This window comes from Rattus rattus, chromosome 10, assembly GCF_011064425.1.
Source record: "Rattus rattus isolate New Zealand chromosome 10, Rrattus_CSIRO_v1, whole genome shotgun sequence".
NCBI lineage: Eukaryota > Metazoa > Chordata > Mammalia > Rodentia > Muridae > Rattus > Rattus rattus.
The window spans coordinates 2697651-2712161 of record NC_046163.1 but is presented as its reverse complement, the minus strand read 5'-3'; the positions used below and the strand labels follow the sequence as shown (position 1 = coordinate 2712161).

Here is a 14511-nt window from a genome sequence, read left to right as displayed (position 1 = left end):
TGAGTGATTGAGTTGTCACTTGAGTTTCTCACTACTGTTATTCACTAGGGGTAATTGTGTCCTGCACAAGTTGGTTATACGGCAGTGCACACATCATTTAACTCCTGTCTCCTTAAGCCCTTAATTCGAGAAGACCGATATACGTATCAGATAATCGGGTACGTTGCCTAGTGTGCCCGATCCATAAAAAAAGGTCTCCGGGGAATTCTCAGGTTCTCTTGAAACCCACTCACATCCCCGAGCCCTTCCCTTTAACCCAGAGGGTGGAGCGCGGAGTCTCCTAGGAGACCAGAACGAACTGACTGCGCATGCGCATATCCTAGGTCCGGCTGATGCAACTTGCCGCGTGCGAGCCTGCTCTGCCCTGAGTAAGGAAGCCGACAGGGACTACAGGCTCGGCCAATCAGCGGCCACGCACGAGGGTGAGGCAAGCCCGCCTCCCGGGAGCTGAGGGTGGGGTTCAGCAAAAGACGTTAGGCGGCGCTGGGCCGTAGGAGTAGACGCCCTCGGTCGTCCGTTTCGTCTTGCAGCTTCCGGGTTTGCGGCTGCGGCCATTTTGAGCTTCGCTTCCTTTTGCTCTCGCCCGCCACCCAGCCCTAACGTCTGTGTATTTCGCGCCTCCGTGTGGGCCGGGGTCTCCGGAAACGTCGCCGCCGCTGCCGTGTGAGGGGTCTTCTCTATGGTGGAGCGGTCTCACACGCACTAGGGCGCCTCCTTTCTCGCCGAGATGGACGTAGTCGCCTTCGCCACCGCTTGCGCGGGCCGCCCGGCCGTACGGTACATCGCTCGCTACGGAAGCCGCCGCTCTCTGGGCCTCTGCTGGCGCGGGAATCGGAATGCAGTACCCATTCCGTGTCTGGGCAAGGCTAAGACTGTGTAGGCCTCGGACCCTGCCCGCTCTGACGCCGCTGAGCTCCGTACTCGTGCCCGAGAAGTTGCCAAGGAAAGGAGATGGAGACGGGAACACATAGGGCTCGGAAGCGGCCTACCTCTCGGATGGGCTCCTGGTTCCGGCTGCCCTTCCTTCGGCGTTCGCACGCCTGCACTTCCGAGTTCCCGAAGCCTTCTTCTCGACCAAATCTCGAGGTCTCCGCCCGGCCCGAGCCTCGGACCAGGTACTGGACCAAATTGCTTTCCCAGCTCCTTGCCCTGCTCCCTAGCTTGCTCCAGAAGCTGCTTATTTGGAGTCAGCTTTTCGGTGGCATGATTCCGACCAGATGGCTAGATTTTTCAGCAAGTTACAGCGCTCTAAGAGCTTTGAGAGGACGGGAGGAATCAGCCGCTCCCACAGTGCAGAAATCTTTGAATTCTCTGCGGCTAGACTCTTCTTCGGAAGACTTGGTTGTCAGGTCTCTTGATTGGCTAGAGGAGGGACTCCAGTGGCAGTGCTCGTCCTCAGACCTGGAATTGAAATTCAAGGCCCAGGAAAGAGCTTTAGACTCTACAGCGCACACTTTCCTCTTGGAGCAGCAGCTGTGGGGAGTGGAGTTGCTGCCCGGTAGTCTTCAAACCGGTCTAGTCTCCCACCGAGAACTTGGCTCTTCATCCTCTGGGCCTCTGAGTACTCAGAGCTTGGGCAATTTCAAGGTAGTTTCCTATCTCCTGAACCCTTCCTACCTGGACTGCCTTCCCCAGTTAGAGCTGCGCTGTCAGAACAGCGTCGGAGGTGGCCAACTTGTGGATTTCCGAACACTATCCCCAGAGAGCTGCTACCTTTCTGAAGATGCTTGTCACCCTCAGCCGCTGTGTGCTGAGATGTCGGCAACTGCCTGGCGGAGGTGTCCGCCCCTCTCTACAGAAGGCCTGCCGGAAATCCACCACCTTCGGATGAAACGGCTAGAATTCCTTCAGGCAAACAAGGGGCAAGAGTTACCCACCCCTGACCAAGACAATGGCTATCATAGCCTGGAGGAGGAGCACTGCCTTCTCCGGATGGATCCGCAACATTGCACAGATAAGGCAGCACAGGCAGTCTCCCCTGCTGGAGCCAGCCCGCAGCCCACTGAGAAAAAAGTAGAATTGGTGGTTGAGGAAGTTTCACAGAGCCCCCAGGGAAGCAGTCTGTCTTGTGAGTTAAGTGTGCAAAAAGAATGTGAAGACTACTCAGACATAGGGGGTAACCTTCCAGTCTCTACCAGACCAGCTTGTACCAACAAACTGATAGATTATATTTTGGGAGGAGCCTCCAGTGACTTGGACACCAGCTCCGATTCTGAAAGTGAGGATTGGGATGAGGAACCTGAGGATGATGGTTTTGATAGTGATGGCTCCCTGTCTGAATCAGACATGGAACAAGACTCCGAAGGGCTTCACCTTTGGAACTCTTTCTACAGTGTAGATCCTTACAACCCCCAAAACTTTACAGCCACAATTCAGACTGCTGCCAGAATTGCCCCCAGAGACCCATCTGATTCAGAGAAGTCCTGGTCTGGCAACTCTGATGTAGGGAGTTCTCAGGCCACACTCCTTCCTGAGACCCCTGACCAGAGTTCCGGGGAGGAGGATGACTGGGAATCCAGTGCAGATGAAGCAGAAAATCTTAGATTGTGGAACTCTTTCTGTAATTCTGAGGACCCCTACAACCTTTTAAATTTTAAGGCTCCTTTCCAAACATCAGGGAAGAGCTGGAAAGGCAGTCAGGACTCGAAGGCATCTTCTGAGGCCACAGTGGTCTTTTCTGGGCATCAGACCTTACTTTCTTGTGAGGCAAAACTGTTAGAGAGCCAAGAAGACAATTGTCCAGGCTGTGGGCTGGGTGAGGCACTTTCTGGAGAAAGATACACCCATATCAAGAGAAAAAAGGTTTGTTTCCTTTTACATGACTAATAATTTGTTGTATTTTGATATGGTTACTGTAGAAGAATAACTTTTCCTGTGGAGGCATAGTTGTGCATATTTTTGAGGAAGACCTCTGAGTTCATGTGCTTGAATTCTGAAATACTCAAGTGTGACCCTTCTTCCCAATAGAGAGAAATGTTTTTGTCCAAATGGAAGATGCCAGCATTAGATGTTACTAGGGTTGTCATTTTGGTTGGTAGAACCTGAAGATTAGAGTGGTTTGCATGTATTTTATTTGGGTGCATGTAATGTTTCATTTTCTTGGCTATTGTGTCTTTATTCTTGTCCATTGAAATCCAGAGGAATAATACTATCAAGTAGCAAATTAGGCTTGTCTAGTTGTTTGCACAGAAGGAGTTATTGTGGTGTGTGCCTGTAATGCCAGCACTTTTGAAGCAAGTGGGGTTTTTGGAGTTTTGGGAGTCTAGGCTGGTCTATCTAGTGAGTTCCAGACTAGCCAGATGTATGAGTGGGACTTTATCTCTAAATAAATACATATATAAAACAAACACCCTGCCCTCAGCCAGTTGTGTCCCAAGCTGGCCAGAACTTCCAGCACAGTTTGTTTTTTTAGGTCGTGTTATATAACACAAGACCTCACTGTGAAGTCCAGGCTGGCCTTTGAGCCTGGTGTCTCAGTTTCCCAAGTGCAGGGATAATTGTGAGCCTATGGGCTTGCTTAAAACTTCATGGGGGCAGGTATGGTATGTTTAGAGTCACTGTTTAACTTCTCTTACTGCTTACTCAGCTGCAGCTCCAGTGCCTGGCAAATGGACGGTGTGTGAGTAAGCAAGCTCCTGGGTCTGAAGGACCCAGCTTTCCTAGAAACTTTATTGGGACATATCTAAATGGTAGTAATCTTGGATCTTCCTATAGTGGCATAATAAGTCATGCTAAAGAGTAGATTTTAGGATGAGAGAGCCTCTATGTTTGTTTATAATTATAAATGAATTCTTTATAATGAGGTTTGATCAGCTCTCATTACCCTCTTCAGGATAGACAAACTGCTATTGAGAGAATAGGCAAGAAACACAGCACTTGGCCCTGAAGACCTCGGCTTTGCTCTGCACTGCTCCAGTTAGGGCTGAGATGGCAGTCGCTGGGGTAGGGCAACCAGACTAGACTTAGGGGCTCTCTCACGCCCCTGATCTACTTTCTTACCCAGTGGGGATACTAAGATCTGTGTAGAAGACTTGTTTTGTCTTGTGATGGTGAGGGTTGAAATTGTGGACCTGTTGCACATTAAACATTCATCTTACCACTAAGCCAGCTACACAGCCAGCCCAAGTTACCAAAAAAATGAGTAAATAAAGCTCATAAATCATTTCCATGCCTTTGAATAGCTAAGGGCAACCTGGTGTCTCAGTTTAGTTTAAGATGGTTGTCTGAGCGAGAACCCACACTTAGATGAGGTTGTGTCAGCTATGGCAGTTATTTGACAGGCCTTGGCTCCTGCCATCCGTTAACTGAGAATAATGAGTATCCTCCAGTTTTAGAGGGCGGCCTTGGGATCATGGAGTGTGAAATACTCTGTGTTCTGACAAACAGCAGATTGTAGACTTTGGAATCCTGGTTATTATAGCACTTAGATGCCATGGGATTTCCGCTGCTCCCTGGCATCTGGCTCCTTGTGTACAATGGTGGTGATACCTGTTCATAGCTCATGGGGCTCAAATGAGAAAATCTGTAAAATTGTTTGAAAGAAGTTTGGCATTTGGTACACAGTATAAAAGTGCTTATTTTTATTTCTCTTGGTGACTGGGTAAGCATTAGACTGCAATATCTAGTAAGGTGTTACATGCATACTAATTGTCCTCAGGGGCATTCCTTGGCCTGATGTAAAGGGAAGGAAAGCCGTGGGCCTCGGTGGGATTAGCTGATGTAACTATTAAACATGCTTTAGAGCTACTATTTACTTTTGGAGTTGATTTTTTTTTTTTTTTTTTTTTTTTAAGACAGGATCTTACATAAAGCATTCTGGCTTCATTCTCCTGATTGTCCCACTTCAGTTTCAGTTGCTGGGGTCAAGGGATGGGCCTTGACTTACTAAGTTGTCTCCATTGTGGTCATTCTTTGAGTGCTTTGTCATTGCTGGGAAAGAATTCTAACAGATGGTATTTCTGTATTTCTCTAAGGCTGACAGCAAACAAACGGAGAAACAGCTCCCAACTAACTTCTTCTGTGTGGGCAAGAGATCCAGCCCTTTTGCTGTCGATGTGGTATTAATCCTAAGATCCTAGAGTTACTCACAATGGTTTTTGTCTTTCTAGGTAACCTTCCTTGAAGAAGTTACTGAGTATTATATAAGTGGTGATGAGGATCGCAAAGGACCATGGGAAGAATTTGCAAGGGATGGATGCAGGTTCCAGAAACGAATTCAGGAAACAGAAGTCGCCATTGGCTACTGCTTGACGTTTGAGCACAGAGAAAGAGTGTTTAGTAGACTGCAAGACCATGTTTCAAAGGACTTACTGTTGTATAGCAGTGCTAAGCAGAGGGAGCAGCCTGCAGCCCTCACCCACTCCATCTCTTACTTGAGAGGTTTCTCTTAAAAACAAACACTGGCAGCTGTCCTTGGACATGTTTTTAAAGAAACAACTTGTTTCTAGTGATGTAGTTTAGTTATTTTTGGGTAATGTGTCTCATTAGAAACACACAACTCCAATAATGAAGGATCTCTAATCTTTAATCCTTTCTTTTCCTATATAGTTGGATGTGGGTTTTGTTTTTTTTGAGAGGGTCTCACTGCATAGTTGGCCTAGGTCTATGTATGTAGACCAGGTTGGCCTTGAAATCGGTATCTTTTTGTCTCTGTTTCCTGTGCCACCATGCCCAGCTGGAAGTGTTTTTAAATATCCTCTGCTAACCTGAGGTGAGAGGGGCCCTTTGAGTTTAATTCTGCACTTTCAAAATATTTTTTCTGGAGGCAGAGGCTGGTCAGGCCAGCTGGGCTATGTGGTCCTAGAGAGCAAGCAGAACAGAACACAGGCTACTGTGGAGACAGAGGCAGGAGGAGAGACAGTGCCAGGTCTGCCTGGAACTCAGCTCAAAGCCAGCGTGGGGCGTTTAGCAAGACCTTTTCATTTTGAACTCAGCTGGGGATATAGCTCAGCAGCAGAGGGCCCTGCCTACATGTGCAAGGCCCTGGGGTCAGTCTCCAGTACTGCAAGGAGAGAAAAAAAGTCTTGGATAACCATAAGGTTTAAGCCTCATATTCAGTCCTAACTCAAATTATGCATACTTATCTAAAAACTGAGTTCTTGTATGCTTTTTCTATTCTAAAATCAATGGGTTTTATATGTTTTTTTTTTCATATATTTGTATGTCTGTTTTATATTTTGAAACAGGGGATTGAAGCAGGGTCTCACTGTGACCTTGCACATGGCAGTCTTCCTGCTTCAACCTCCTGAGTGTGGAGCTATACTTGTGTTGGTTTTTGGTTTGTTTGTGTTTTGGTAGTCTAGGCTGGCCTTGAACTCATTACTTAGCCAAGGATGACTTGGAGAGATCCTCTTGTCCTCTGTTTGGATTGCACATGGCATGTGCCATACTTCCAGATGTTTTTCTATATCTAGGTCTATTTAAGATATTTCCAAGGACTGCCACAAACCCACAAGTACAGTACTTTCTTGACTGGGAAGCCGTGTTGGTATGCTTCTTAAAGGCATATGCCCTGTTGCCCAGCTGGTCTGCCAAACTTTAACATGTAATGTATTTGGTTCCTGTGCAAACTCCATTTAGAAGGCTTCTGTGTGTTGTAGCTCCAGTTGAATGTGGCTTTTGTAGCTCTCAAGAATGGGCAAAGATTGTAAAGCACTCTGGGAAGTGATCATTGCATTGTAGACTTTTAGTTTTTAAACTTAGAAGCCTAGAGTTTTTCTAGGAGGTATGTAGGAGACATCTCAGAAATTTGTTGTATGTATCTTAAAACCAGTGTTACTTATACCCTGCCTCAGCACTGGCACTTTTCAAACCTGTCTTAGTGACCCTCTAAACTTGGATTGTACAGTTCTGAGTTTTCAAGTATGAAATGTCAAATACAAAGGTCAAATCCAGGTCGGTTGTGTTCTACCTTAGATAGAGAGAAGCAAAGCAGAAATACAGATAGAACAGCCACAAAGTCTTAGTGTCCTCCCCGAAGCTTGCTTTTGAATAGAGTGTGGTGATTGGGCGTGCTTGTTCAGGTAGCTTCACCTCTTGTGCATGCGCAGCTTTTTAGTCCCAGTCCTTACCCTGGGACTAAACGTGCACTAAAGAGAAGCGCTCTGGATTGGTCGTGAGGATGAGCTTTTCTCACAAGAACTGGCAGGGTAACTACCTCAGTTTACAATCTCCTGGTTATTCCGCCTGATGTGCTCTAAGGTCTGCCTCAGTGGTGTCAGATGTCAATCCACACACAGTAGGAAGAGTGCAGTACTAGAAACCTTAGGCTTATTTTCGAGAATCCTCATTTCTGTGGATTTTGTGCACCTGCCTTTTGTGAACTCCAGAGAGGGCGTTGCAGAGTCTGGTTTAGTGCTGTGGAAATGGGCTAGTTTAGAAGCTGTGTTGTTTGGAAAGCAGGCGTGTTGACTTTAGGAAGAAAAACTGTGACAATGTGTAGACACTTCTTTTAAAACCAGACTGCAGCTTAACACTTGATTCAGACGATTAGGTTGTTTTTGTTTCTGAGACCCTAGCACCTGTATATTTGCAAGGGATGGGATATCTATACATTGACGGTGTGTTTGAGATGTTTGAAAATTGTTCCAGATTATACCCTCACTATCAAATGAATAAATGACTGGTTAAAATAATCACGCCTGCAGAGATGGTCAAATGGTGGCAAAGACAGAAGGGTCTAAACTGAAGGAGAAAAACAAAATTACTGTCATTGTCATCCAATCCCAAGGAAAGAACACCTCCAAGGCAAGGCAGGCATGGCGGTTCTAGCTGAACACTTACACCCAGTCTCGCAGTGGTGCTTTAGAGATCTCTGTAGCACGTGAGGCTCTGTACAGGTGGGGACCCACACTTCCGCGTGTTGAAATGTGGCAACCCTTATCTAACTTGAAATCAAAACCGTCAGATTTTATTTTTTATAATTTAAGAAAAGTAGAGATGGAATGAGAAATTTTTTTTTTTTTTTTTTTTTGGAATGAGATGTTTGAGTTGGTTTCAGATCATTTTACATGTAACTAGTGTAGATTTTATAGTGGAGATTATATTTGTATATAATTATTAACTAATCTGTAAATTGTAATAAATATATTTGCAATTATTAAATGCTATGTGACATTTTTATGTATTTTGCGATGGTTTTAGTATTATGGGACAGGATTTTCAGACTTAACTCAGTTTTGTAGAATCTGATTTTGTAGACGTGCTGTAGGCCATTTGAACAGACATGTTGGTCATCTAAATGGCTTCCCATTTAATTGAGGGGAGGAGGGGAAAGGAGCAATAGTCGAAAGCCACCATCTTAGTATTAGAACGAGACAGGTTGGATCTTACAGCCCGAACTTTTTGAGGTTTCAGATAGTTTTCGCTAAGTTTACCAATCCTGTTTCAGCCAATAGAGAGCTGAGATAGAGCGCGCCGTGGTGTCTGGCTACCAACAATCCCCTGTAAGACTTAAGGTTTTACCTAAAACCAGGGCCAGCTCTCTAGCAGCTGCAAGTCCTCCCCAACGCTCACCTTTCCTCTTCCCTTCTTGTATTGTCCAATGCTATGGGGTCCTTTCAAATTCCTCGTAACCCTGGGAGGTAAGAAGGTATCAGATCCCCTGGAGCTGGAGTTAAGGATCATTGTGAGCTACCAAGCCAACTGCAGCCCCAGATCCCAGGATCTTGTTTTAGATTTATTTTATGTTTTTTCTGTGTGTCTATCTGTACATCAGAAGAGTTCATCTGGTCACATGAGACTACAAGTTGTTGGGAATTGAATTCGACCTCTGAAGAGCAGCCAGTGCTCTTAACTGCTGAGCCATCTCTCTAGCACCCCCAGAATCTTAGGGTAGACAAGGACTCTACCTACCACTAAGCTACATCCTCAGTCCTTTTTTTAAAAACAAAATGAAAGGGAAGCTTTGTGTGTAGAAGCTTCTTTGTTCTTGTGTATGCCCAGCGGATCCTCAGCTGGAGTTAACAGGTTGCAAGCTGTAGGGAGTGCCAGGAACTAAAGTCACTTCCAATGCTCTGCGAGAATAGCAGGTACCTTAACTGTTCAGCCATTTCAAGGAGCTGTTTTTTAAATTTTTTTTATTATCTTATGTATGAATACTCATGCACACCAAAAGAGGGCACTAGACCTCATAGATGGTTGTGAGCCACCATGTGGTTGCTGGGAATTGAACTTAGGATCTCTGAGAGAGCAGCCAGTGCTCTTAACCTCTGACCCATCTCCTGCACCCTGTCTTTATTTTTTGAGACAGTGTATTAATGGATCTGGACCCCTGACTATGCTTTCTGGGTCCTGGGATGACAGGCACATCACACACATGCACAAACCGTGAGACCTGGTTTTCATGTGGCTGCCATGCAGCTGAACTCAGGTCTTCGTGTTGGTACTGCAGGCATCTAACAGCCATCTCTACCCTCTCAAGTATTCTGTAGAAGAACTGAGGGGCGGGAGAGATGGCTGAGCGGTGGAGAGAGCACTGGCTGCTCTTCCCAAGGATCTAAGTTTGATTCCCAGCATCCAGTCCAGGGGACCCAGTGCAGCCTCTTCTGGCCTCTACAACCACTAGGCATGAATGTGGTACACAGATACAGGCAGACAAAACACAATAAAATGTTTTGAAAGTTTAAAGTAGAAATAGGACTTTTCTCGTAAAAAAACGTGTGTTGTGGAAGTAATGTAGAGCTGTACATACACATTCTTGATATATTTGCTTTCTACCACTGAGCTAAATCCCCAAGACTTATGGAGATATATGTTCTAAAAGTTTTTTTCTCTTTTTGAGGCAGCAGACTAGAGATGACAGAGCAAGTTTCCAGACCCTGTCTGAGGTGTGTGTGTGTGTTGAGAAAGTAAGGAGAGGTGGGGTGGGGAAGGAGAAGGCTTTTCAGGAGAGAGAGAGAGAGAGAGAGAGAGAGAGAGCGCTTCACATTTGAGCATCTTTTTTTTTTTTTTTAAAGATTTATTTATTGTAAAGCTCTCTGCAGTCATGCCAGAAGAGGGCATCAGATCTCATTACAAATGATTGTGAGCTGGGATTTGAACTCAGGACCTCTGGAAGAACAGTCAGTGCTCTTAACCACTGAGCCATCTCTCTAGCCCCTATGAGTATCTTTTAAAGGCCTCTAAGTACCCTCTGTAACTCTAATTACAGGGGATTTGGTGCGCCTTCTTGTGGCCTCTGAGGGCGGTGCATGTGTGCAGTGCACAGGTGCAGGCAGAACATGTACACACATAAAAATAAAATCAACTTTTCAAAAAAAAATACTTTTTGAATACAGGGTCTGGATCTTAATATATAGACCCAAGGCTCTTAAAAAAAGAAAGACAAAAACCTCACTCTGTAACATGAATTGGCCAGGAACTCATTATGTAGACCAGGTTAGCCTCAAATTCAGAGACCCTTTGCATCCTGAGTGCTGGGATTAAAAGTGTACGCCTCCATGTCCAGTCAGTCTGGCTCCTGTACGTTTTAATTATTTAAGATGTGTTTATGTATATGGGCATCTTTTCTGCGTGTAGGTCTGTGCACATGTGTGTGTAGTAACTGAGGAGGCCAAAAGAGGGAGCCAAATCCCCCCAGAACTGGAGTTACAGACGGTTGTTAGCTGCCAGGGGAGAACTGAGAATCAAACCCAGGTCCTCCGGAAGAACCCAGTTCTCTTAACCAAGGAGCCAACTTTCCAGCTTTGGTTTGTTTTTGAAACAGTTTCTCGATGCGTAGTGGGGCTTCCTGGATTGGAAATCACTACGGAGGCCAGGCTGGTCTCAAACTTACAGAGATCTACCTGCCTCTGCCTGACACGCGCTAGGATTAAAGGCACGAACTACTATGCCTTGCCAAATTTTGGTTTTGTTTTAAGCAAATTTCAATAGCCAGGCCTGGCGGCTCATACCTATTGTCACAGCACGGGGAAGCTATGGCAGGGAGACTACTGAAGTCACTCTGCAGTCCAGAGTGACCGGTCTCAAAACAACACCCCCCCCCACACACACACAGAGGAGAAAATCCCCTCTGGCTCTCAAATATCACCCTTAAGAGACACTTGAGGACCCTATTTATCCATCCCTTACCGTCCTTCTCATATTACCAATTAAAATTACACCTTTCTCTGACCTCATCTTGTCAACAATTTTAGTTGTCTCTTGGCTACTCCCCCACCTATCAGCAAACTTCTTGAGAGCAGTGATTGTGTGAGCTGGAGTCCAGAACTGTGCCTGGGGGCTAACTATGTGTTGAATGTGTTCACTGTCTTAAACTTACCTCTCATCCAGCCCTTAACTGCAATTTGGTCAATACAGCAATGTCTGTTTAGAATCAAACAGGCTGCAACTGGGGATGGAAATAGACATAGAACTTAAAGGTCCTTGGAGAAAAGCTACAGTAAAGTTTAATTTGTAGAATGTAATTATAAAATTCAGTGTGGCTAGGGACACCACATCAATTAATTTAAATGTCATTAATAGGGATCCTGTTAATTTATGAATTCAAACGTGAACAAATCAGTGGGGGCCTTTCTTTTCCAGAATTAATACAATATGTGAAGAGGAGTACTGAAGTATCTCACCCTGGAGGCGTCTAACATTGACTTTGGATTCCCAGCAATGCTCCGCTGAATCCACAAGATGGCGCTGACTCACCAGGTCAGAGTGTGTGATTTCCGGTGGTTTCTGATACTCTAATGGCAATTGGTCCCTTGGAAGGTCTCTTTCCCTACTTGAACAACCCCTGCTTTGCTTTGGCTTGTCCGCCCATTCAAGCCTGACTCCACCTTCTCGTGGTGACTCCCGGAAGTGGGACTGGTCCTTATTAGAAATCCAAAATTTACATTTGAGCACAAACTAGGCCATTCTTCCTGCTAAACGCAGTAAATGAGTAAGGGGGCTCGGACACTGTTCTAGAGTTTTCCCAGCAAGCATTTGCCTCCTGTGTGCATTCCATTCATGGGGCAGTGGTTCCAGAGGAGGGGGTGTGGTGCGAATGGAGAATCTGTAGGTCTGATAAGGGAGTCATACACATGACTGGCCTGCAAGGAGGAGCCATTTGATTGTCCCCCCACCCCCACCCCCGTGGTAACTACACAGCCGAGGCCAAGCCGACTTAGGGCTGTTCTTTGATTAGTTTGATTTGGTTAGTATTGGCCCCAGATGAGCCTAAGTCAAACCTAGATGAGATGCTGTTGTATGTCCTTCCATTTTGTGTTCCTGAGTCACTCCTCGTGTTTGCATATGATTTCCCTGTACCTGTAGTGACCCAGGCGACTTCCTGCCGTATTACCCCATGCTTCTCTCTCTTGTTCTGCTTGATTTGACTTCAGAAAGAGGACGGGCACTTTCCTTTGTCTGGGAATTTGCATAAAAGGTTTCTTTTTCTTTCTGTCTTCTTTCCTTTCTTAATTTTTTTTTTTTTTTGTACTTCTGATTGCCATTTTTTTGGACAGGAATGGGGGTGTGGGGTAGGGGGTTGGGTATAGGTGTGTGTGGATATGTGTGGGGGGGGGTAGGAGGGAGTGGGGGGGGGGGAGGGGAGGGGAGTGTGGGGGAATGGAAGGATGGGGTGGATGGGTGGGGGAGACATTCACCTTTAAGTAGAGTTCCTTCTCCAAAGACAATTTTCAAGAGTGACTTCTCAGTTGATGGGGGGTGGGAGGTGGGGATGTGGTGGTGGGGTTGGTGGGGATGAGTGGGGCTGGTAAGGGTGTGGTGGTGGCCTTGGTGGGGGATGGGGTTGATGGAGGTAGGTGGGGGGTGGGGGAGGGGTGCACCCAACGTTGTCAGAAGGAGGATGATTTTTCAGTGGCAAGTTCTGCTGGGGAATCCAGGGTTGAGGCAGCTGTGAGCTCCTGCAATTCATTTTCCAGGTTGGCCCAGGGGGATGAGACGATAGTGTCCCTTCCTTTCCGCCCACTCAGCGGACGGCCTCAGAGCCCCTGGAAAGGTTTGCCGTTCTTGATCAGGTTTCATTTTTCCTCTACAGGTTTCCTGATGATGACGTCATCTCTATGCCCAAAGAGTTCGTCGTCTTCACCAGCACCTCCTGTACAACCAAACAGCCAGGTTGCTTGTAACAGAAGCTGTGCAAACACTGCCACAGGCACCTCCCCCTCGCTCTTTCATGTCTAACTCCGGCGCCAACCTCCAGCTTCAAACTGCTGTTTGCTTTGGGTTTTTATTTTATTATTTTGTCTTTTTTTTTTTTTTTTTTTTTTTTTTTAGGAGCTGAGGACCGAACCCAGGGCCTTGCGCTTGCTAGGTAAGCGCTCTACCACTGAGCTAAATCCCCAGCCCCGGGTTTTTATTTTAAAACACTTTGTAATTCATTCATTGTATTTTAATTCTTTATTGCATAGATGTACACTGATTTTAACATAATCATTTGCTCATTATTAATATGAATTCAAAGCAAGTATGTAGTTTTTTCCTTTCTTTGGTTTTTATTTTTTTTTAAAGATTTTTATTTTATTTTATTTTATGTATGTGACTACACTGTCGCTGTCCTCAGACATGACCAGAAGAGGGCATCAGATCCCATTATAGATGGTTGTGAGCCACCATGTGGTTGCTGGGAATTGAGCTCAAGACCTCTTGAAGAGCAGTCAGTGCTTGTAACCACTGAGCCATCTCTCCAGTCCCTTTTTGTTGTCTCAAGACAGGGTTTCTGTATAGCCCTGGCTGTCCTGAAACTTCCTTTGTAGATCAGGCTAGGATTGAACCCACAGAGATTCACCTACCTCTGTCTCCTGAGTGCTGGGATTAAAGGCATGTGCCACCACTGACCAGCCAGTATGTGGTTTCTTTCTTTCTTTCTTTCTTTTTTTTTTTAAAGATTTATTCATTTATTATATATAAGTACACTGTAGCTGTCTTCAGATACACCAGAAGAGGGCATCAGATCTCTTTACAGATGGTTGTGAGCCACCATGTGGTTGCTGGGATTTGAACTCAGGACCTCTGGAAGAGCAGTCAGTGCTCTTAACCACTGAGCCATCTCTCCAGCCCCAGTATGTGGTTTCTTTCTTTTTTTTTTTTTTGGTTCTTTTTTTCGGAGCTGGGGACCAAACCCAGGGCCTTGCGCTTCCTAGGCAAGCGCTCTACCACTGAGCTAAATCCCCAACCCCCAGTATGTGGTTTCTTTTATGCCAGAGCAAAGCAGGAAATTGAGAAACAATTGCCATCGTCAATCTTAATCCTCAGAGACTATTACCTCCCTGAGGTTGGCCTGAAGGTTCTCAGAGTCCATTAATTAAGGAATTCCCCAATTCTACCATATTTAAATAGTGTAGGCACTGAAGTCGATTTCGGTTTTTGTCTGAAGTCGTTGTTTGGGTCTTTCCAATAAGATTAGTCTTGCGCTTGGCAGTAGATGAACACACGTTCTTCAGTAGCATGGTCTCCAGTGACCAGCTCAGCTTGTCTAGACATCAGCTCTCCCTTTGGCATCACTGGAACCTGTGACACAGGCAGCAACAGTCTTTCCATGGTCTTCCTTCACTGTCTGTCCACAGCCCGGTGGAA

At 45.8% G+C, this 14511-nt stretch overlaps 1 protein-coding gene across 1 annotated transcript; it reads left to right on the top strand.

Annotated features, from left to right (window-relative positions):
* The first annotated feature begins 482 nt into the window (after positions 1-482).
* Positions 483-5450, top strand: Ppp1r15b (protein phosphatase 1 regulatory subunit 15B). Its single transcript, XM_032914951.1, has 2 exons — positions 483-2802; positions 5109-5450. The coding sequence occupies exons 1-2, from the start codon at positions 952-954 to the stop codon at positions 5388-5390; spliced, it is 2133 nt and encodes a 710-aa protein (XP_032770842.1). The 5' UTR covers positions 483-951; the 3' UTR covers positions 5391-5450.
* Positions 5451-14511: the final 9061 nt, after the last annotated feature.

Bases quoted from the DNA above. Each gene is read 5' to 3' on its own strand.
- Ppp1r15b (XM_032914951.1), top strand. From the start codon at position 952: ATGGAGACGGGAACACATAGGGCTCGGAAGCGGCCTACCTCTCGGATG. The intron at 2,803-5,108 runs GTTTGTTTCCTT...TTGTCTTTCTAG, and splicing joins CCCATATCAAGAGAAAAAAG to GTAACCTTCCTTGAAGAAGT.